Here is a 24,558-nt window from a genome sequence, read left to right as displayed (position 1 = left end):
AACGATAGTATAAAATACAACTTATTGAAGGCAAAGGGATTAGCCAAAGAACATATATGCACAACCCATATATACACAGACAACTGTATGGTGATGGCCAGAGGAAAGGAGGATGGAAAAACCTGTAATAGTGTAAACAATAAAATAAGGTAAAAAACGAAATAAAATACAACCCATTAAGAATCCATACTGACAGAAGTAGGAAGGAGTAAAACAAACAAATAAACAAAAAAGCCCACCCCTTCCTCATAGTAAAATATCAAGTAATAATGCAAAATAAATGAGGGAAACAAATGACCATCATAACTGTAGCTGAATGAAGCAAGTGTTATTCAATGAAGGTGACCCAATGGGTAGAAGTGCAATGAGCTACAGAATAGTGGTCTACTCTCACTGTAACTCAGAAAAAAATTTTTTTTTTTCCAAAAAGAAAATAGGGTGATTTTATGGTATAGAAACCTAGCAGACACCAATATGACCAAGTTATCATAGTTACCATCTTGATGGATGAAACAAGTCAACATTCTATGACCCTTGATGTAATACACTAAGTAGCACACACCATAATTTCTGAGGTATTCTTGCCATACCATAAATAGGACCTCATAAGCATGACCTCGTCTTCATGACAAAAGGTTCAAGGGACCTCGATTATCATCCCCCCAACAAAATGTCTACGCTCTTTCTAATAGGAAAAAGACAATATACCTGATTGGTGAAACTGAATAGACCTGACAACTAATAAAGATATTTAACCAGATGGGATCCTGGATCAGAATAAAAATTGTTGGGACAAGTGGTGAAATCTGAATTAAGGATTGTACACTGAGACGGTAATAACTTATCAGTGTTGATTAACTGATGTGGAGGGTTGATGATGGTTATGGGTTTTTAGAGTAATGTAGAAAGGTGTATTTAAGCCATACAGAAAGGTGTATGGTTCTGACAAAGTCTAATGATAATTGACATGATCACATGATAGAGAAGGTTATACAGAAAATGGGGGTGTCAATTGTAGATAAAACAGTAGTAACTAGGTTATCTGGGTATTCTTGTTCTCTAATGTATCTTACAACTTTTATGCAAGTTTGAGATTATTTCAAAGTAACTTATTTTTTAAAAGAAAGTCTGCTTACTAAAGCTGTAACTGAGTATTAGAAATTTTTAAGTATTGTACATGCACTTCATATATCATTCCAAACACAAGTTTTCATATTTACATATATATATAAAAAATTGTTTAGTTACCATAGTTACCTTGTCCATTGGTTTGGGTTGTAGTTGGTGCACCAGCAGGAGCTGCAGGTGGTGGCTGTGCTTGCTGTTGGTAATAGTGAGCATAATATGCAGCCCAAGCTGCTGAATTTGGATCAGTTCCTGCCTTAGCTAGAATAAACAAAAGTTCAAAGTTTGCATCTAAAGCCATGTATCTATCTATCTATCTATCTATCTATCTATCTATCTATCTATCTATCTATCTATCTATCTATCTATCAATGCATACACCCACCAACCCATCCACTACCCATACAACCATCCTATCCCCCACCCCAACCCTCTGGTGAATATATAGACCCCAAAATTAACTAGACACAAAAAATTTTAAGTGGAAACTTCCAAATTCTATTTTCATTGTTAACCTTAGCTTTTATAGAAAACTGAGGTTCAGAGATTAAGTGGCATTCCTAGGTCCTAGAAAACTAGTTGGTGGCAGAAATGGGGTAGGAATAAAGATCTTCTGGCTCCAAATCCAGTGCTTTGTCTCAAAACATCCTGTGTTTTTTCTTAACCAGTTTTGCCTCAAGCACAGCAACAGTTCTCTGTGGCAAATGACTAAAGGAAAAGATTTCTAGGGTCTAACCTGAACAAGGAAGAAACAGTTATTACAGAACTATGAACTATGTCCTGTCTTGTTTTCAATAAAAAGACAACTTAAAAATCTTTGAAAAAGAAAGAGATTAGCCGTATTTCATCTCATTATTTCACAATGATTATCCTAAACATAAACCTGATGTCATAACCCTACTTGAAGTTCTTCATTTATTCCCTAGAGTCTTCAGGATTGTCAAAAGCTCTTAAGTACAGCATATCATTCATTATCTTTAATGATTTGGACTGCCTGGATTATCCTTTCCATTCCAGCCTCATCTTCCCTCTTTGTCATTTTTCTAACACATGTTCTGGCCACAATAAACTGCTTGTACTTTTCAGAAGTTACCACGCTCCTATCTGAGCCTTTAAGCATGTTATGCTTCCTCTGTACTTGACTCACCTTCACAAAAATCAACTAATGCAATAACAGTTTGAGACTTCTCACTCAGAAATAGAAATCCTCTTATTGATTCTGTACTTCATACTAGGAATATCATATGGTATTACAGGTCTATTTTTATTAATTTAAATCCTCAAGAAGAATATATTTCCTTAGCTAGAGTTAACATCTATAATGTAATCTGTTTATAGCCTTTGTCCCAAATGGGCTGCAATTCTCAACTGCTTAATAAAAGTGAATAAAGTCTTGGAGCAAGGACTTTTAGAGTGATATAAATCTAATGTGATACAATTCTAAGACATTACACCACTCTCCTAACCTTTCAGGTAAGAAATGTATTGCTCTTCTATGCTGGTTATTTATGTCTCAATAATTACATTACTTGTATACTAATTAATAAAAATATTTTCACTCGACACCAAGTCTGGACAGAGAAAGTGAGATAAAAAAGTGATACTGGTACTCCTGAATGAGTGTTACGTATAAGAAAAACAGTCTTAAAGTCCATTAAAGCAATAGTAAAGAAAAGAAAAAAAAAATGCTATACAAGTCAAAAAAAGAAAACAGGCCTTGTATTTACACATAACTAAGACACAGTGAGAACTTGCCAATACTCCTTCATCGTAACATTTATTCATGTATCATCATTTTATATGTAAGAAAACAGATTTTAGAGGGGTTCAAGAATTTGTTATATACCACAATTAGTAAGTTTAAGATTAGGGTTTATCTAGGTATGTTTCATTTTGTAGTCTAAGTTCTTGACTACTACATAAGTCCTTAACAGCCCATTAAATTTTTATAGAAACAGATTTTAGTTTAGAACACTGACTTTTACTGTTAATGTCAGACCAGAACGTTTAATCAAATTCACTATAACAATTTAATTTAAATCAATTATTTGGTTTTTATATGTTAAGTCTAATATAAGCAATATTTAATTATGGCTATCTTTTAGCTAAATGAGTTCTTTCCTAATGGCAATGCTGAAAACTATATTCATTAACCAATTCTTACAGTGCTGACTTCACTACTACTCCAAGTGGCAAAATGAGATTGAGACCACTTCCCTACTCCCACCACCTACCCAAACAGTGCTACTCATAGGTGCAATCCTGCAGATCCAAGTTACCAAATACAAATCCACCCTTTAACTTGATCAACCTATTGAATCTCTTAAATGGTGATCCTTCTGTTTATCACACCACCCTAATTTGCTTACAAGAGGGAAAAGAAAGTTCTTTCATTCTCAAGACTAACTTTAGACTACTACACAGCAAAAAATATTTGACTATTAAGTCTTTCTATAGTAGTATTGCTAACACTTGGAATGCACTCTTCTGCTATAGAATGTAAACTATTCTTTGCATACACAGCTTCTAGCACACTGAAGTTGTTTCTTAAGTGAGTGGATGTTGTGGTTATTGGGTGACTGCCATATGCCATCACATTCCTAAGAACACACTTCCCATGAAATTAAAGTATGTTTTATAATATGGGGACCACATTTAAGTACCAGAATATTTCATCTAAATGATTTTAGTTTTTAAAAATACAAATACTAACTAGTGTTAATATGTTAGGAATCCTTGATTTAGTACCTTCCTTAAAACTACTCCAGTAAAAGAGGCCTAAAAGGTAGGTAGTAGGTAAGAAAAAAGGATCATCAACAAATGTTAATTGGTTTAGATAAATGTTCCTTTGACCACGATGGAAAGAAAACTACATAGTGAGAGACAGAAAAATTGAATAGAATGTAATATATATAAAATCCAGATCTGAGCAGAGAAAATACAGAACAAAATGTATTTTAGAGTTCTAACATACAAATATTAATACAGGCCTGATTTTTACTAACAGGTAAAATTACCATACCAGGGATATTAAAACAGACAGCCTGTATATCTTATTTGAGAACTTGGTAGTTTAATGCACAAGTGTTAAATGCTCCATTTAGACTCTTAACATACTATATACATGTAATGGCATTGGCACCTAAAACCTAAGACATTGTACTTCTTCCTTTAGCCTTTGGCTTTTAGTACTCTGCTGTATAACTTCAGAAGTAAAGAAAGCCAAATGTAGATTGAAAGAGGCTCCATGGTAAAGACCATATTCACACCAGTCTTATACACTGTAGGAGAACCAGAACCTAATACTCTAGCTGAAAGAGTGAAATTAAAAGTGCAGAAAATAGCACACAATGCAGAAACAGGACTGGAAAATTTAAGAATATAACAGGAATGACAAACAATACAGATTATGGATGGATAATGAAGCATCTGTTACCTGGATCAGGAGGGGCTTGTTGCTGCCAGTGTGGATATGCATTTCCCCACCCTTGGGGAGCATAAGGAGCTGGAGGACCACTGGAAAAAAATAGAGAAATTAATATAAAAATACAATTTACCAGAAGCTAGAGTCTTTGGGGAGAGGTACAGAACCAAATCTAATACTTACTGAGGAGCAGGGCCAGGTGGTCCTGGATTGTAAGGTGCAGGGTTATAAGGTCCCATTGGAGTTCCAGGCCCAGGAGGCCCAGGAGGCCCATGGGGGCCTGGGACACCATGGGGCCCATGGGGTACAGGGGGCCCTAAAGGATTTACTGGGCCCTGCAAAAAACAAAAAGACATATAAAAGTCAGAAAAGCAATAATGACTGAACAACTCAAATAATCTTCTATTTCTATCCTCTAATATAGCCACAGCAATAGAAAAACTATCTTAATTCTACCTTACTGAGGCATGTAAAATTCATTAAAATCAACAGCACTAGCAAAGAATTGAAAGAGTTTCTTTCCTTCTCTTTTCTTCATACCATTCTCTTTCCTTTCATAATTCTTACTTTTGCTAGTATTTCTTTACCATCTTGACCATGGAAGCTTATGAAGTATCAGATTCTACTTTACTCTTCTCTCTCTGCATCTACATATACTCTCCTGCCAATAACTGTAGCCATCTTGACAATATATATTCCTCAAATTGCTTAGGTCTTTTATTGTCAACTATTTTCTGAATACTTTACCAATAATGTAATAACTAGTTTTGCTCAACAAACTAAAGTGTCCCTCACAAACTTTGTCACTGAATCCCATTTAGATCAGTATTTTAAACTAATTTTCTCCCTTACCCTGTATCATTAACTTTTTAAATATATAAAAATTCCCTTTAAAATTGGTTTAACAAATCAGGATATGTCATACCCATGTTATTCCACATTGTAAGTAATAATTCTAACCTGGTGCCTTTTTTGATTAACTCAACTTGTAAAGACCATCAGATTTAATTATCCTAAAACACTCCTTTATTTCAGTTAGCACTGACCATGGGACATTTTGGACAAAAATGTTCATATGCCCTGATGGGGAACCAGAGACCTTTTGACTTGCAGACCAGTGTTCAACCTTCTGGTTGGGCCACATCAACCAGGGTTAAACTTCGTGATTTTAAAAGTCCCTTTTATCATCCTGGCCTGTGTGGCTCATTTGGTTGAGGCACTGTCCTGTAAATCACAAGGGTGCACGTTCGACTCCTGGTCAGGGCACATGCTTAGGGTGCAGGTTTGGGTTTATTCCCCAGCCATGGTGTATACAAGAGGCAACTGGCTGATATTTCTCTGCCCACCTCTCCTCTCTCAAAGATCAATAAGCCTTGGTAGGATTACCCCCCCCCCCAAAATCCCTTTTATTAGCTTGTCTCTGTAAGCCTCTAATTCTGTCATTACCCCTCACTTTTATTATCTGTAACTTATCCTTCCCAAACCATAAAAGAGGATTACTGAAAAAGCAACATTTTTATATGGATATGTGCCAGGTACCGTGTATACACAGACTTAAATCATTTTAATCCCTCCAATTTTATGAAGTAGGTACCATTATCCTCATTTTCAGAGGAAGAAACTGAGGCAAAGATGAATATAATGTCCCCCAAGGTCACAGTTAGTAAATGCTTCAGAATATTTTTGAACCCAAACAGTCTAACTTGAGTCCATGTTCTTAACCACTACATTAAACTGCTCGTCCAGGACAATTGATCTTATTTGTCCACCAACCCAGAGGAAATTCTGATCCATACATGCTAAGAATAGTAAATTTCAAAGTCAAGATGTGCTATTCATTTTTCTAGCACCTATGCCATTACTAAGTCCTTTATTTACTTCATGCCTGTACAATTACTTATTAACCAACAATGTTTATTTTTATGATATTCTTGTATTTTTTGTACATCTATTTTTGACTTCCCAGAGAGACAGAAACAGTGTCAAACTTCCTCTGCACCCCATCCACAACATGACAAACATCATGGAGAGTTTTCCTAAGAAATTCTAATTATTGACAATAATTTAAGATGCTTGTTCACACCACATGTTAGTTCCCTGTAGCAAAAGAACATAGTAAAGTACTATTTACTTCATTTACACGCCGCCCCCCGCCCCACCCCCCCCAGTCGAGGCTCTTCATCCATTTTTGTACTACCACCAGCAAACTTTTCCAGTGGAAAACTTTTCAAGTATGGGAAGTTCTTGCATCAAAATCACCTGAAACATCTTTTGAAATTAGATGTTGGACTCTATTTCAGACATTCTGAATGACAACTGTATGTGTTATGTATAGAGGTAGAAAGGACCCAAGAAGTCTATATTTAAAACTCCCCAAATGACTGTATAAGAATTAGGATTTATAAATTCCTGCTTTAAAGTGGGATGCATCTGATTTCTTTGCCTTACCAGGGTTGCATATAATAAGCCATTAATAAATACTGAATTCCCATTAACTATATCCTTCAAATATGTTCCACAACCCTAAAATATCTGCAAGTAATACTATACCTCTTATCTATACGCACCCAAATATAAGGTCCTAACCACCTGTAACTGAATTAAGTGAGATTGCTTTAACTACTGGAAAATCTTTTCTATGTTTATGTTATTTATTATGTGATGAGACCTGTAATTTAAAACTGAAAATTGACATTTCCCTGTATAACACTTTTAGGAGCATCTGAATCAATACTGTCTTATTTAACTGATAGAATCTATGCTATACACTGAAGTTTAAAGCACACTCACACCAATCTTTTCTTCTATGAGTTGACGAGCATAGTCTATTTGCTGTGGAGTGCCACGAATTGTAAATAACTTCATATTAGGATCTGCATTAGGTGGAGGATTTCGTTGAAGTTCTATTCTTGCACCAGATTGTTGGCTTATGCTTTTTATGGTTTCACCTCCTAAAATAAAACACAGTAATTTCTCTGAAGAGCCAAAAGACACAAGAGGAGCTACTTAAAAGAAAATGGAATAAACAAACAAAAACAAACTCACACCGAACGATACAAACCGAACGATAACTACCAGAGGGGGAACTGGAACAGTAAGTTGGGCTTAAGGGGTCAAATGATGGTGGAAAGAAACTAGCCTTCAGGTATAGAGCATGCAAAAGGGTACACAGATATTATAATGTTATAGATCTAAAATTTACATTATGTCATTAACAAATGTTACTTCAATAAACTTAAAAAAAAGTTGCAATTAAATGGGCCAGTAAGTTTTGACCAGTAGTACATCTGCTGATATTATACTATGATTCTCCATTTATTCTATTCTTTAAATCAAATTACGAAGCATTTCATGCTTCTCCTAGAATTATGTTCCCGTTTTAAGACATAACTTAGTATATCTGTACCTAACCTTAAAATGGATTATAATATATCAAAGTATTTGCATCAATTAAATTGCCTTTACAAGCAATGTAAATATAAACTAACACACTTAATAAAAAATTCAAAATTAAAAAAACCTGTGATTCAGAAAAGAGCAAAGTAAACAAAAACACCCAACCCACTTTTGGGACCTAGAGAAAAGTTTCTTACATTAATAATTTAACTGTTGGTCTCACCTAGAGGTTAATGTGAGTCAAATCCCATTCTTTTTATTTGAGTATATATAGTCCTTCATTTATATTTTAGATGTTACACATCAACATAACACTTCCCTACTATAATAGAGTGCAAGGAAAAAAATTCACTGCTACTTGTTTAGAACGGCAACAGAAATAGCACCCAGAAAAATTAAGTAATGTTAAATTTTTAACCACACATTAAAACAATTAAGAGTTAAAATACATTGCCTTTTCCTATTATTAATCCAGTTTTTCCAGTTGGTACAATGAAATTAAATTCCTGCAGTCCACCAGGCGGTCCCATGTTCCAGTTGCCTTGACCTCTACCTCTTCCTCGACCACCAGGTCCAGGTCCACCAGGATTACCAGCCTAAAGAGGAGAAAGACAATAAAATCAGCATAAAAATATGCTCTTCGTTCAACAATAAAATTATTACGTGTCTACTTTCTTCAACTTTCATGTTCCTAAATCATAAATTTAGAAAAGCTGGGAGATAACCTGGCCCAAATAATCAGTCAATATTAAGCACCATTTATTCCTTGTATACTGGAATGAATAAGGTATTCAGCTGCTTTCCTGGTCCAGTATGTATGTCTACTATAAAGCAATTTAAACTTTCTAGTTATTAATAAACTATCATCAAACAGATTCTGATATAAAATAAAGGGGGGCACTATCAGATTTAATGAAAATGAAACAAAGAAAATACTAGTGTTCTATCACACCTGAACACTTCGGAGAAGGTCTGTAATAATCTCTGCAGCATGTTGACATCGATCTGGAGGTCCTGTTATTTGTGCTATTCTGTCAGGAGTTGTTCCATCATCTTCAAAATGAAACCCAAAATGGAGTAATTTAGCTTAAACGTGTCTAAGTAATTGTTACCAATACTCAGAAAATTAAATGTATGTACTAACCTGGCTTAAACTGAATTCGAACACCAGCATCATTTTGTATTTTTTTAATCATTTCTCCATTTCTTCCTATTACAATGCCAACAGCAAATCTTGGAATGGGGACCTTATGCAAAGAGAGTAAGTATTACAAGAGCAATTTTCAGAAAGGTCAAGCTACCTCAAATCATATATATACAGCACTATTTATATCAATAAGGTGATAAGACACAAAATATACTACTGTATTCTAAGGTGGAAAATGGGAGAAAAAAGAGCATGCAATGTTAGAGAAGACTATGTAATACAAAACAGGAAAAAGAGTATTATACTCATGGATTAGCATACAAACATTTAGGAATAAATATTTTTACTTACATCTATCCCTTCATTTCCTCCTATCCTTGACCCATACTCATTTCGAACTTCTCTGAAACCACCTTGATCACGAATTAACTCTAACACCATTTCCTTTGCTTGCTGAAGCAAAAAATAAACAAATAAACAAATCAATCAATCAATCACCTAATTTAGAAAGCATATCTCAAAACACTGCAATTTATTCATACATGTTTTGCTCATTCTGTACCCCCCCAAGCCCTTCTTTGTAAAATATAAACTTAAGTTTACTTGAACTTTGTATGGATCTCCTGTAATTCTAAGAGGTTTGTCAGCACCAGTGTTCTGAGGTCCATCTTGAATCATAACCATTTTAACTCCAGCCCGTTCCTGTTGATAATAAAAACCATATGTATTAACAAAAGGAGAATGAAAAGAAACGGGCTTCAAAACAGACAAACAGTAATCATTTTATAAACAATAATACCTGAAGTTGTTTAATAGTCTCTCCACCCTTTCCAATAACTAATCCTGCCTTGCTAGCTGGAATCATTATTTCTTGAACTGCATTTCCTGGTCCATCACCATGATGGAAGCCAGGGGCTGGTCTTCCTTTTTCAACGATTTGGTCCAGTAACCGTTTTGCTGACCTGTTAATAAATTAATAGTCAAATGAGTTGTAGCATACCCAAGAGTTCATCCAAAGATTAAAATACAAAATATAATCAGTTATTCCTTCTAATTCAGTTTAGGAAGCTTCAGTCTAAATTTTCACAATAAAAAGAAAATGCCATCAGGGTTAAAGATCGAAAACTATTTAATAAATTTTCTAGGTATACAGTTTTCAGTATTTTTGAGAATCCAAAATTTCTAAGAAGTAGCACTCAGCTTACAAAGTTATCACAATTATTAAACTGATTCCTCCAAGAACTAAATATATCACTTTTTATTTTTTAAATTTTAAATTAAAAAATATTTTTTAATTTTTTTTACTGTTCATGGATTACAGTTGTCCCCACTTTCCCCCCTTTGCCCACCTCCACTTAGTGGCCCCCACAACTCCCACACTGCTATCTTTGTCCACGGGTCCTGCATATATGTTCTTTGGCTAATCCCTTCACCTTTCATCCAGTCCCCACTACCACCTCCCCGCCAACAGCTGTCAGTCTATTCCATGTACCTGTGCTTCTATTTTTATTTTGTTCGTATATTTATGCTTTTAAACCACCACTTGGGTCACTCAGATGTTCATCCAGTAAATATTTAAGAAATGTCAGCTAATGCCAGGTGGGTATTCTAGATAATGGGGTTACAGCAATGAAAAAAAAAAAGTTTCCGCTGGCAATGAGTAAGTAAAAAGGACATGTTAAGTAAGTTACATGTCATTTGCAAAGTGCTATAAAGAAAGTCAAAGCAGAGTAAGATGGACAAAATGTGTATGTGTGTGAAGGGATGCTACTTCAGGGAAAACAAACATGGGAGACCTTACTGATAAGGAGACAGCTGAGCCAAGACCTGAAGGAAGAGGGAGAGATATGAAAATATCTGAGGAAAATGTTCCAGAGAGAATTGACAGGAGGTGCAAAGGACTCAAATGAGAAGCATGCTTGATGTGCTGAAAGAATAGAAAAGAAGCTACATGAGGCTAGAACAGAGTACGTTGGGAGAACAGTAAAAAACAGCAGGTAAGCCAGCCATGACAGATAGACTTTCACTCTAATTGAGGAAGCATTAGCAGATTTTGAACAAAGTAGTACTATGAACTGACTCACATTCTAAAAGAATCACTAAAGCTATACTATTGTAAGAATAGACTACTGTTGAACAAGCCTCTAAAGAATGGAGACATGTTGCAATCATACAGGCGAATGGTATCACAAATAAGGTGACAGAATAGGAAGTGGCAAAAAGAAGCTGGACTTCAAAAAAAATTATGAAGAAAAAATGACCAAATTATGAAGAAAAAATGACCAAGACTTGCTTATGGATAAATGAGGAATAAGAAAGATGAAGTATTAAAACAGTTGCCATATACACATCAAGGATAAATAAGTTAAAAAAAAGCAGGCTGGAAATGGGGTGTAAAACGACGATTGCATTTTTTAGCAATGTGAAATTTGAGATGCCTAATAGATACTCAACTGGAGGTACTGAGTAGCTGGATATGAGTCAGGAATTCATATATGTTAAATGAAGTTTAATAGAGTAAATGAATTCATTTTAAGAGTATGTATAGATATATTCTACAGAAGGACTGAATTTTATGGCACCTTCATGTTGAAAGCCCAAGAAGATAAGGCTGGACAACCAAGATAGACTGCAAAGAGATGCAGGAAAATGGCTATCTCTAGGCAAGTGAGCCACTGTGCCAAACAATGCAGACAGGTTGCACGATGAGGAAGCCATCATTCAACAGAACAGTGGGAATAAAAGCCTGACTGGTATGAGTTCAAGAGAAAATGAAAACAGGCAGATGATATGGCAAATACATTAGAGTTCTACTGTACAAGAGAGCATAGAAATAGAAATGTGGGGTCCAGAGATCATTTTAATTAAGATGGAGAGCTTTTCAAGCATATCTGCATGCCATTAGAAATGATCTAGAAGGGAGGAGAGGAATTAATAGTGCTGGAGAAAGTGGGTTCTATTGCTAAGGCAATGTCCTTCAGCAGGAGGAAGGGGCTAGCCTCAGAGGCATGATTTTCATACTTACTGGACAGACTCAGGTGTTCCAGTTAACATACAAGACCTTTCTGGAAGGCCACCACTGTCTACAATTTAAAACAACAACAGAAAAAAAAGTTTAAGGCTAAGAAAAGATTAATACCATAATTTCATTAGCTGCTTAAAAAATATGCTAGTTTTCTAATCAGTATGAAAATAGCAAGAGAATAATGTTACCAGGAGCAATCTGTATTTTGCATCCAGATTCCTGCTGTATGCGTGAGATCTGTTCACCTCCTCTGCCAATTACTAGTAAGAAAAAAAATTATTTTTTTGCAAGACTGTAAGGTCCATTTTGATTATGTTTTCAAGGCTTTAAAATTTAGGTTACTTACTAAATCCAACCATTCCATCTGGAACTTTGTATTCTTCTGTCATTACAGACCTGCTAAGAAAGAACAGAAACTAGTATTTTCCTTCAAAGGAAGATAAGCTATTTACATACAAAAGGTGCTCTACTGATAAAAAATGGAAGTCTGATGGCTCCTAATGGCTCGAACCAGGATTCCAGGAACATGTATGTAATCAAAATATGTCTTCAGTAGTTAAAATCAGAATCTTAGTTAAGGTGACACACAAGTGAAGAAGGTGTGGTAGATCTAACAGTCTGAAGGCTTGCAAAGCAGCTGGAATGGAGACCCAGCTGGCGTGGTTCAGTGGTTTAAGTGCTAGCCTGCAAACCAAAGGGTTGCCAGTTTGATTCCCAGTCAGGGCACATGCCTGGGTTGTGGGCCAGGTCCCTAATAAGAAATACCCAACAGGCAACCACACACTGATGTTTCTCTTCCTCTTAAAAAAAAAAAAAAAAAAAAAAGGCTAGAGTGGAGTTTAGGGGATGTCATCTTAACTGGTATTTTAATCCACCTTAGCTCTTCTAAAATGTAGCTAATTACACCCATCCTTCCAAACTGCCAATGTACTCACTCAAAAAGAAAAACGTTCATTCTGTATTACTTAAGTCAAAGGAAATCAACTATATACATACAAAAAAGAGGCAGACATATGTTCACCATAAACTAACTTGATTTTATTTTTACATACATATTTAGTCAAACTAAAACTTGAAAAGTACTCTTTGCAGACCATTTGACTATACCTTTGCTGCTGATGCATCGGTGGTAACTGCGTCCCAAAAGCTATCAAAAAATTAAATAAGAAATAAAAATTTTAAACTTAAGTTTACAGATATTAATACAGCCTTACCAAGCAATTCTGAAATCTTTCCCTGATGCACACAGACAACACCTTGAAAAAAGTAAAATTTAGTGTCGCAGGTTCGATTCCCAGTTAGGGTACATGCCTGGGTTGCAGGCCATGACCCCCAGCAACCGCACATTGATGTCTGTCTGTTTGTCTGTCTGTCTGTCTCTCCCCCTCCTTTCCCTCTCTAAAAATAAATAAAATAAAATCTTAAAAAAAAAAAAAAAAAAGAAAGTAAAATTTTATGTGGAATACTTAAATCAACACTGCCAATGCGCAAAAAAGTCAGTGATAGGGCAGACATTACTAGCAATGATGTGAGGGGGGATGGCGGCATAGGTGAGTGGAAGAAAACTGTCCCTTTTCAAGTGGTCCAAGCAGATTAAGAAATGGAGTAATAAAATAATGAAATTATTTTAATAATGGAATGACTTATAAATTAAATATGTAAAACAATTTAGCAACACATTGTTAATATACATGTGGTCATAATTGAAGTGGGACATCACAAAGACAGGAGGTACATATTTACAACGAAATTCATTCTAAAATAATATTCATGGCCTTCAACTAACTTTGAAGATACCCCAAAAAGACAGTAACAGAACCCTCATTAAAATCCAATTACTTTATTTTTTAACCCAACTTCAAATAATTAGTACTTACAGTCATTTTGAGGAGCAACTTTCTTAGCATCAGGTTGATCTGCAAAATTAAGAGTCTTTTAATTTTTTGCCAGTAAGTACAAATATAAGACGCAGTTCCCTCTGCCCAAGCAAGAATAAATATCAATATAAATACTTATTGAAACAGCTGAGGGTATGGTGTCATTTGAACGAAAAGTGCCAAAACTCAGCCCAAGATCTTCACATTTAAAATGCACAGACATTTTTAAAAACATTCTTTTGGATTGTATCAAATCACTGACCTTAATGTATGTTAAGCACTTTAGAATGTTACAAGACAAAGTATTTAGGTCCGTTACTAGCAAAATATCACATGCTAAAGGCTAATGATGCTTCTCACTGTAGAAATTGAAGACTGGAAGAAAAAAAAAACCTATCAAAATGTGAAAATTTGACATATCAAAGTTGAGTGTATTTGACAGTGACCACAAAGCTATGCAAAATAAATTTTAAAATGACATTACAAAGGCAATCTCAATCTAAACTGTTCTATTTTTCTTCACCAAACATTTCAAGGCATAAACTTCAGAAACTCAAAGCAACTACACGATTACCTTCATCTACTCCTTTACACAAATGAATACAATGCATACCTTAGAATAGACAACTGATAGCTCAAAGTACTACATTCTCCTCCCCCCTTCAAACTTAAATGATTAAACAGAATGTTGTGCAGCAAAAACTCAGACACATAATCCAAGAAATATTGTGTCCATATAAGAATCCACTGGTTTATTTCACGTTTACATACTAAACACAGGTAATAAATAAAAATTCCTGCCTTTAAAAGGAGAGGGCATTCCCTCCCAGTGTGTTGTACTGCTCGGACTTGTCCAAGAGCCATCTACACATAAAATAAAAAGAATACATTACATACAACATCTGAAGCATCATTAGCTCATTTTTTCTTGTATATTAAAACCTCACTATACGTGAAAGTCACTTAATAAAACCTAGCACTCCTGGTCAAAAGCTACAAATACATTCGATAGGCTCATTCAGAATCCTCCTTTAAAAAAAAAAATAAATAAAAGGGCAAAAGAAATTTTATCAAATTTCATACATCAAATCTAAAACAAAAATATGTGCTCACTTCTAAGTTCAGGAGCTTCAACAATTATTATTATTTTTTTTTTTAATACAAAGCACTGTAAATCTGCTTTAAGCCACATTGAGTTAAACCTGAAACACAAAACAAGGTACTAAAACAAAAAAAAGTAACAAAAAATGGTATAACTTGCAACACACTAGAGTAGCAAACTAGAGCAACTTCAACCTTTAAAGTGAAATCTGTAGTAAAACAATGAATAAACAGCACATAAAGATTAATTCATGAATGATGAGAAAAACTTGTGAAATGCCTCCTAAGCATTTTATTTATATTTTCGTCCTCCCCACCCCCTACTACAGTATATTAATGAGTTGTCTGTGCAAACTGTCAGTCTGGCACAATCTTAGAAAAAAAAAAGGAAAAAAAAAGAAAAAAAAAAGAAAAATGATGTTTTTCTAATAAGTCAAAACTGGCTGGTTGACTCACATTTTACCTACCTTGTCTAGGTCTCTTTTTCCCCCTTTCCTTTTGAGGTCATTATACACCTTACAATTTTAGTAACCTTATGATAAAACTAATGTTTCAGTAAAAGAACATTTGAAAACCATAAAAGTTACTTCAACTAAACTGTGTAAAACAATTAAAATACTTATGGCTACAACTTACCTCCGTCTTCCAAAGGTCTTTTTTGTCCCCCATAACCGTAGTCATTTGAATTCAGTGTTGTACCAGCATCACCTCCAATTTTTGCTGCAATCTTAAAAAACAAAAAACACACTATCATTAAGAATAGCATCATAACTACGACATACTATTCAATACTCAGTTATTTCATATAGTTTGTAATACATATATGCCAAATATGTATCACATAAAAATTAATTTGAGCCCTGGCCATAGCTCAGTGGATTGAGCACAGGTTGAGAACCAAAGGGTTGCCAGTTAATTCCCAGTCAGGGCACATGCCTGGGTTGTGGGCCAGGTCCCCAGTGGGGGCCATGTGAGGAGCAGCCACACACTGATGTTTCTTTTCTTTCCTTCTCTTTCTCCCTCCCTTACCCTCTCTCTAAAGAAACAAATAAAATCTTTAAAAAATTTAGTAAGACAAATGAAAACTACAGTTCATTACTACCAACAATTCCAGAGAGTTAACAAATAATCATCTGAAATTAATCTTACCTAATCATCTGATGATTAGAAATTAATCTTCCTAATCATCTCTTAGAAATTCAATTAGGAAACTTTAAGACACAGACCAACATAGTTTTGAAGAAAATATGGGTCCTAATTCTATCTTTGCCACAGCTCTCTTCCATGACTCTTCAAAATAGGTGTGTGGGCTTAAGGGATATGAACACTTCGTGAGACTCTAAGGCTGTGTTGTCTAATAGTGCAGACATTAATTATATGTGGTTATTGAGTAATTAAAATAGTCCAAATTGGAGATGTACTTTGAAGTTAAAATATACAGATATTGAAAACCTGAAATTAATATAAAGATGGCAGCCCTGGCTGGTATGGCTCAGTGGATTGAGCAGTCTTGCAAACCAAAAGGTCACCAGTTTAGTTTTCTGTCAGGGCACATTTGGTTGCAGGCCAGGTCCCCAGTTGGGGGCGAGCAAGAGCAACCCAATTGATGCTTCTCCGATGCATTGATGTTTCGCTCACTTTTCCCTTCCCTTCTCTCTCTGAAAATAAATGAACAGGATGTGAGGGCAATCTGACTGTGACATCTGTCACCCCACTGCTTGCCTGGGTTGAAAATAAATAAAGTCTTTAAAAATATATAAAGAAGGAAAAAAACCTCAAAAATTTTAAGTATTGAACACGTATTGAAATGGTAATATTTTAGGTATGTCAGATTACATAAAACATGAGTTGTATTATATTCCTATAGGACAATCTTGCTCCAAAGAAACACGTGGGTGGGGGAGCTTGGCAAGATGTCTCAGAAATAGAACCTCACGTCATTTTATCCTTAAAAACTTAACTTTGGTGTAAGACAAACAAATTGCCTGCAGTTGACTAAATAAACATCATACAAGAAATACCAGTCTCAAGTCACAAGTAGGGCACAATCAGTGGACATTTACTGCATTTCTCTATGAAAGAGGAAATGGAATATTGCTGAATGCCAGCAACAGGCCAAGCAAGCTCCACACTACAATAAGTTCGCACTCATTTTGTCACTGACTAATCATAACCACCGTATGAGGCAGTGAGTAGTCTCTACCTCAAATGAGACAGAGATCCATTTTACAGTTAAAATCTGAACAGATTAATTTAACTAAGTTACATAGTTAAGTCAATGGTAATGTCCCAATTTCCACACAGTTCCATGCTAATTACTAAACGGGGGTTATCACTAAAGCCTGGTGAATATTATATTATTTTCTTTCAATTTTGAGTATGTTTAAAATTTTCTATGATAAAAATTAAATGAAAAATCAAACTTGGTGACTGAAATGCCCCCAAAGATGTCCCAATGTTGAACTAAATTAACTACACCTCAAGCTTCATTATAACTGGGAAACCAGAGAAAAGAGTATATTTGGTGCCTTGAGTCATAAATCCAATATGTATCAATCAAGTCCCATGTATATATACCTGTTCCCCTATGTCAACCGTATTTCCTAAGGTTCCCAGATTTCCCTTTCCTCATCTGTACATGCAGACACCTATAGCCAAATATATTAGAATTAAGTATAAAAATACTTGATAAAACAATCTAACCTTCTTTAATCATCAAAATCCTACTTTTCTGAAAGATTTCCTCATCACACTTGAAAACAATGGCTTCTTCTACCTCTAAGTTTCTTTCCCCTCCACTAAGTCTGTATTGCTTGTGTCAAAAGGAGAAAGCACCCCAATAGGTTGAGACTTTGTTGCTACAGCAAGCTCAAATTGTGCCAGACAGTTTTGTCCACCCTTAAGTTTTAAACCACTTAGTACTGTTCTCTAGGAACTTAAATACACTGCCAGGTATAGATGAGCACCAATGTTAAGGAAAGTATTCCAGGCCAGAGAAAAAATAGTAATACCTATTTAGGCTATGAGTATCTTCTCCAGTTAGCTTTTATAAATGCTCCATGAATTTGCAGAGCAGGAACTTCTGCACAGAGAAAGAACACTTATTTATGCCTCCCTATTCACTGAAGAGTTCTAAAACTATCCAAATGAAAATGCAAGTTGGTATTTGGTTTAGTCAAAAGAACCAGTAACACCATCTCAAAAATTCAGAATACAAAGACATCAGAAGAGCTTTTAGTAAAAACACTATCAACACAGATATGATTAATTCTCCAAGATAACAGAAAATACACATTTCCTAAGTCAGCGATTTTCAAACTTTTTCATCTCATGGCACACATGAACTACTAAAATTTCATGACACAACAAAAATATATTTTTTTGCCAATCTGACAAACAAACAAAAAAAAGGATAATTTTGCTTCATTCCCACCAGATGGCAATTATGTTGGCTATTGCCATTTTTTTAAAATTGATTATCTAAGGGTGAAGAGGTCAGTGTCTCTTGACCAACTAGTCAGGTACTGCATGTTCTAAAAATCCTTACGGCACTCCAGTCGAAAATTGCTGTCCTAAGTCATTACAAGGAGGATTTATTTAAGAGAAACAGTAGTTACTGAAATCCAACCTACAACTATATAGGATTATTAGTAAAATTAAGTGCAGTAAATTTCTTTGATTTTATTTTACAATAATTCAAGCCTTCCCACTTATACCTTGTTCTACTTCTAAAATGAGTAAATACTTTTTCATTTTTTTAATTGTTTTAGCATTTTCCACCTTCTGGAGTTGAAAGCAAATTGAAGAGATTATTTAGTCATACCACCCTTGAGATTTTTTTCTTTTAATTAAAACCTGATTCTCAGAAGTAAACTACCTAAATGTCCAAAATGACAAGCTCCTAATTTTCAGTCCAATGCATGCTTCCTTAGGCTTCTAGGTACTACTATGATTTGGGGTGCGTTGTGATTTTGGTTCAACTGCTTTGGGTTCCTGCCAAATTTTCCTATTCATTGTATGCCTTGTTCACTTTATCTACACAAAGGAGAAAATAGTTTCTACACTTACCTTATAGGATGGTTGTAAATCAATACAAGTTTGGCACAAAGCCTAAACAGTATATAAATCGCTAGTTATGAACAAGTCAGCATACAGTAACTATAAAGCAGGATCTACACAACTTCAAATACATGACTTTAAAATTTTAACCGTATGTCCTGCTGAGGATATAGGCAGTTACATTCTGTTTGTGAAAACTGGGCCTGCGGGAGAGTAAAGCATATAATTTCTCTTTGCATCCCTCACTATGATCTGACACAGCCACACTGCAGGCACTTGAGAAATGAATTTCTGCAAGAACATAATTATTTTCAAAACAAAATTTCATTACTACTTTAATTCATTGAAGATGGTTTTTGAATCAATTCAATAAATACTGAGCACCTACTATTGGCCAGGTCTTGATGGTTCTCATGCACAAGAAATGTGAAGATGTGTGAAGGATACTAGAAGTATTACTAGGCCACCATTTTCTTAACATTATCCCTCTCTACAACACAGGAACCTTTGCTTATGATCCTAACCACACCTTGCTATTCTATCACAAAATGTCAAAAAAATATATACTCAAATGCTAACTTTCACAGAAAGGATTAATGGTAATTAAAACGAACAATTGTATTTTATAAAATTTTTAGTGCATTCAAACAACAGTCTGAATCCCTTTTCTAATTATCAAGGGAGAGATTTCAAAAATAACTGAGTACTTAGTAACTACTATACTAGTTGATAAGAATGGATAAAGTTTGATATTCTGGCTAACTTGTGATCTATCATGCTACTCATCTAGTCTCAGTCTCTGATTCATTTTTATCTTCATATAACCTTGTGGAAAATAAAAGTAGATACATTTTAATTTTCCAATTTTCAGAGACAGAATTCGTTATCTATTGTGATCACCAAAGACCTAAGAATACCAACCTCCCCCTCTGGAGTCACAACTTCAAATACAAAAATATAAATTTCTCAAGTGTACAGGTTGGAAACCCTAAACTAGAGAAAAAATCCGGTGCCTTTGTGCTGGATTTAGCTCAGAGTATAAGAATCTAAATTTCACATTAAAAATAATTGGGATTTTCTAGAAAAAAAGATTTGGCAACTTGGCCTAAATTACCAGATGGCAATAATCAGCTAGAGTAAATGCTACCGTTTACTAGGTTAGGAACCAGGGATCCTAATCAGTAATCCTGTTTTCCTGCATAACAATTAATTGTCCAGCTAAAATGCCAATAGTATCCCCATTGGTATACAGCTCTTTGCGAGCAAGAAGCTGTTCTTATACCTCTTCCTTGCAAAGGACACAGCATAATACTTTGGCCAAAGAAATGAAACTTAAGGTTAGACAGGAATTTTGTAAATACAATTCAGTAACTTTTAGGAAAAGATGGTTCAAATAGCAACCTTCAGCCCAAATACTCTTCCCTACATTCCACTTATAAGACAAATAGGCATCCTCAAAGGCAATCATAAGGGCTAATTCCACTCAAAAGATAAATGTGGAAATCTCAGTTAAGATTAATTCTGTAAAGAAACAAATTATTATAGCAAATACAACTATAAAGAATCGTTACAACAACAGCATTGGGGCAGCCGACCTATTTATTGTCATATAAAGAGTACAAAAAAATTCCAAAGTTTGAGGAAAATTTCTATATTAAAATAGCAGTCTAACTTAATTAAGAAATTATAGCCCAGCCAAATAATGAAGTGCAATTTTTTATTAAAGCATTACAACCCAGTCTTTTAGAAGTTGTATCCCCCTGTACCTTTTTTCACTTCATTTTCCACCCTCCTTCCCCCATCCAATGCTATCCTTCAATGACTTCATTTTTGGGCTCTTGTCATTGCAAAACCCCCATACCTTTGCACATGCTGCTTCTTTTCTCCATTGGTCAAACTCTCACTCATTCTTTAATGCCTTGCTTAAAAAATCAGTCCTTTAACTTGGGCAGTTAAGCACCTCAATCCCTGGTGATGTGCACAGTGCTCAACTCTATAAATGTTTACAGACAAGTAGATTAACAGCGTACATATTTTGTCCACTCCTCTCTGAAAGCATTAATCAGATACAATTCATATCCACTTGGTTCCTTTAACTGTATCATAGATTCCTAGAAGGCAGAAATCCAATTCACACATTAAAAAATTCTACAGTATTTAAGTATAGTGTGTGGTACATATTAATTCAATATGATGGTTGAATAAAAATTCAGGTGAGTCTTCCAACCCAATCTAGTAAAACCCGACTAACAGTAGTCCAGTCATTATATAAATGTTTCAGTTGCTACCCTAAACTTGTTCAGAAGTGATAAAAATGAAGTGAAAAAACACTGCAGAACTAGTATTAATGATGACTTTTCGTTGCCCCGAATATTCTTATAATAAACAAGCACAGGTACATTTTTATCTATATAATATGTTCACTTAAAAAAATAAAGACCAATTCGTTATATCACTTCCGATTTTACAGATTTTGACTCAAATAACCCTTTAATTGGAGGGTAAAAAAAAGTTATTAAGTGAACTCCTAATGCAATCAAAGCATAGCAAAAAATTAGTTTCTGATTACCATTCGATTAACACTGGTGTCTAAAAAATGTCTAGCTCCTATTATGCATAGTGTCACACGGTAAGATTCTCACTTTTGCTTACATAAAAGTCTAGACCGACATACATTTTAAAGTTGTAATTATACTAAGAAACTACCTAATAAAGATGAAGTACAAATTAAGATATATTTAAATTTCCTTAACTACACGAGTTTTTCAGCTTTCGTTTGTGAAAGTGCCTTCAGGGCAAATGTATGCACCTACGCAATACAAAGAGGTCTGGTCAGTTTACGACTCTGAACGGAGAGGCAGATTCAAAATGAAACTTTGAGTAAAATGGGCCTGAAGCCATTTTGAGACACAAGGGGGAAGGACTGGTGTAACACACTGACACGTAAATCCCGCCCCGAGGAAGGACTCCAACCCAGGATTTAGAACTCTTAAGTGTGAAAGTAAACGACACCGAATGATAATTGCAGAGAGAGCCCGAATGAACTATATAAGCTCTGAAGACTGCTCTAATGACATGTACCTTCCCTTACAAAGAGGCTCATACGGGCATATCCTAGTTCTGTCCTAAAATCATTACTAGAGCCTTCCATACTACTGTGTAAAACTACGCGCGCTTTATCCCTCGGCAAGCACGTTCAATCTGAGGAGAAGGAAATGCTAACTCCTTGGAGAAAGAAGCGCGAGTGCTGCAAGAGCGGGGGAAAGACCTAAAGCCATCTATCTGCGCGTACCACACGTTGGGGTTCCTACTGGTTCAGACAGCAGGAACACAAAACCGAGCTCCAGCCTCTAACCCGTGGGGAAACGTGAGTGTCCCCACATTTCAGAGCCCGGAGGAGCACGTTCTTCCTCTTCCTCACGCGCGAAGTAGCGGCCTACTCAGCCAGCGGCCCATTACCGTGAGCTGTCGGGATCCCGTCGCGCGGTCCAGACTTACCTGCCGGGCTCTCTGCAGCGCATCTTTGAAAGCATCGTTAACTCCACCACCACCGCCGCCGCCTCCACCACCAGCTGAGGCAGAGGAGGGTGGAGGCACTGTTGAATAGTCTGCCATGTCTAACCTACTATGGCTGTTACTGCTTCTTCGCAGAGACCTTCTCCCAGCCAACTGCTAAGAAAGAAAGAAGATGGCGGCGGCGGAGCCTGTATCACATTCTTGTGCGACCATCGTGCCGTAAAGGGGCGGAGATTGAAAGAAGAAAATCTCGCGGTGTTTTTAAGCAAGGCGCGCTGTAGGGGGCGGGGCTAAAAGGAAAGGCAGACCGATGTCGCGAGAGTTGTTTTCAATTTCGCGAGAACGTGACTTATTTTGGCGCTTCCTATTCGCGCGTTCTTCTGTTAAGGCTGTGGCTGTCCTTGGGAGGGTAAGGTTGGTGCGGAGTCCGCGGTAGGCTTGAGTTTCTGAAAGCCTGAAGAAAAGCAGTAGTGTTTACTAAGGTGAATTTTACGCCGTGGGTAATTCCGTGTATCCTTGGGGTGGAGGGTGACGTCATGCGCGTAACGACGACGCTACCTTGTCGCAAGAGCGTTGCAGCCGGGAGTGCACCTGGGAGGAGCGTGCTGAGGTCGCGGCGAAGTGATGCTCCCGAAAACGTCCGCCAGGTCTAGTGGGCAGTCGGCCTGACTTTCAGGGCAGTAAGGTGCCTCTGTACTCTACTTTTAGATTGTCAGAGTTTTGAGTTTTATCACAAGTGGAGTTGAATTCAGGCTGGAGGCCCCTTAGTACTCGAGATGATTTCGAAGTTTTTGGATAAATAAGGTCGACGAGGCTGTGAATGTGACTGTCCCTCCTTTTACTTTTAAAAACGTAACTTTCTAAAATTCAGTTTTGACCAGATTTAATAACCTAGTATTGCATACGTCCATGACCAGTTTTGAGGTCCTTATAGTTAAGAACAGCGTCCGTTTCTTAACCGAAATTGTCTCTGGTTTCTTAGAAAAAGTTTACCGCAGCATCACCTTGTGAGAATTCAAATGGAAGGTAATGAATGATCTGAACTGTAATCTTAGGACTAGACAATTATTTTTGTGTTTTCTGTTATCTACTTAAATTACCAAGTAATTTCAGGTCTTCAGACCTTCCCGAGTATATTGTGGGACGTACTGTATTGCATTAATAATTTCAGACTTTGAGGATGCTGTAGGAGATGACGAAAGTGACTTTTTCCAAATTCTTTCCTTTTAGGTAACAAAGAATGAGGTAAAATGAACTTCCCAACTTGGGCATTTTGTGTCTTTTAGGTCTATAAGAATACTTATTGCTGGCCTTGGAGTAATTGAGGGAAATGCATGCTGCAGTCTTCTGATACCTAAAACTAAAGTGGTCCCTTGTTTTAAGCCACTTCAAGGACTAAAACAGACAAATAACTAAACAGCTATATGCACATACATACAATTTGGTTATTTTCTTCAAGCTTTTCCTACCCTCATATCCATTTATATAGTTTTGATTATTTTTTTCAGTGTTCATAGCCATCCGTTTAGATTTTGGAGGAATTTTTATTTGGAAAAGCAGTGAATGTATTGGACGACAGATTAAACAAGCTGGTAAAAAGAAAAAAGTGGTGTTGGGTGGTATTCCTAAATAGAAATTTTCTAGTTGCATTTTGAGAAAGTGTTCAAATGGCATTTATTAATCAGTAATTGGTTTTTCATATTTTATTAGTCTTATGTACCAGTCAGACCTCATTAGCATAGAGTTAGCACAGTGATATAATTTATCTTTAAACAAATAAATTTTATTTCATGTATACAGCAATTTTAGTTTCTAAATATTGAAAATAAGGATGGTTTTTCTAGTTTGTTTTGTTTTGTTTTTGTTTTGTAGATTCTCCTGAAAGTAT

At 35.8% G+C, this 24,558-nt stretch overlaps 2 protein-coding genes across 20 annotated transcripts in view; one reads left to right on the top strand and one right to left on the bottom strand.

The window, feature by feature from the left end:
* FUBP1 (far upstream element binding protein 1) overlaps positions 1-22,884 on the bottom strand; it is a 34,726-nt gene extending 11,842 nt beyond the window's left edge. For 2 of the 12 annotated variants that reach the window (XM_045835588.1, XM_045835591.1), the window contains exons 1-18: positions 22,653-22,884; positions 15,732-15,822; positions 14,796-14,858; positions 13,995-14,033; positions 13,225-13,264; positions 12,464-12,516; positions 12,306-12,377; positions 12,118-12,175; positions 9,892-10,054; positions 9,696-9,794; positions 9,444-9,545; positions 9,090-9,192; positions 8,898-8,998; positions 8,400-8,541; positions 7,340-7,500; positions 4,733-4,884; positions 4,562-4,641; positions 1,249-1,386 (exon numbers count right to left, since the gene is read on the bottom strand). In XM_045835588.1, the coding sequence (XP_045691544.1) occupies positions 1,249-1,386; positions 4,562-4,641; positions 4,733-4,884; positions 7,340-7,500; positions 8,400-8,541; positions 8,898-8,998; positions 9,090-9,192; positions 9,444-9,545; positions 9,696-9,794; positions 9,892-10,054; positions 12,118-12,175; positions 12,306-12,377; positions 12,464-12,516; positions 13,225-13,264; positions 13,995-14,033; positions 14,796-14,858; positions 15,732-15,822; positions 22,653-22,769 (1,774 nt within the window). In that variant the 5' untranslated portion in view covers positions 22,770-22,884. The remainder of the gene's footprint in view (positions 1-1,248; positions 1,387-4,561; positions 4,642-4,732; positions 4,885-7,339; positions 7,501-8,399; positions 8,542-8,897; positions 8,999-9,089; positions 9,193-9,443; positions 9,546-9,695; positions 9,795-9,891; positions 10,055-12,117; positions 12,176-12,305; positions 12,378-12,463; positions 12,517-13,224; positions 13,265-13,994; positions 14,034-14,795; positions 14,859-15,731; positions 15,823-22,652) is intronic. The other 10 variants (XM_045835590.1, XM_045835595.1, XM_045835600.1 and 7 more) reach the window with 7 other exon arrangements.
* A 162-nt stretch (positions 22,885-23,046) lies between these two features.
* Positions 23,047-24,558, top strand: part of DNAJB4 (DnaJ heat shock protein family (Hsp40) member B4) — a 56,758-nt gene continuing 55,246 nt past the window's right edge. For 5 of the 8 annotated variants that reach the window (XM_045835489.1, XM_045835486.1, XM_045835482.1 and 2 more), the window contains exon 1: positions 23,065-23,152. The gene's annotated coding sequence lies outside the window, so the exon portion shown is untranslated. Of the gene's footprint in view, positions 23,153-24,558 lie in introns of all 8 variants that reach the window. The other 3 variants (XM_045835484.1, XM_045835488.1, XM_045835483.1) reach the window with 3 other exon arrangements.

The sequence above is a fragment of the Phyllostomus hastatus genome, unplaced genomic scaffold, assembly GCF_019186645.2.
Source record: "Phyllostomus hastatus isolate PE091 unplaced genomic scaffold, TTU_PhHast_1.1 phas_contig_209, whole genome shotgun sequence".
Taxonomy (NCBI): domain Eukaryota; kingdom Metazoa; phylum Chordata; class Mammalia; order Chiroptera; family Phyllostomidae; genus Phyllostomus; species Phyllostomus hastatus.
This window is presented reverse-complemented; position numbering and strand designations above follow the sequence as displayed.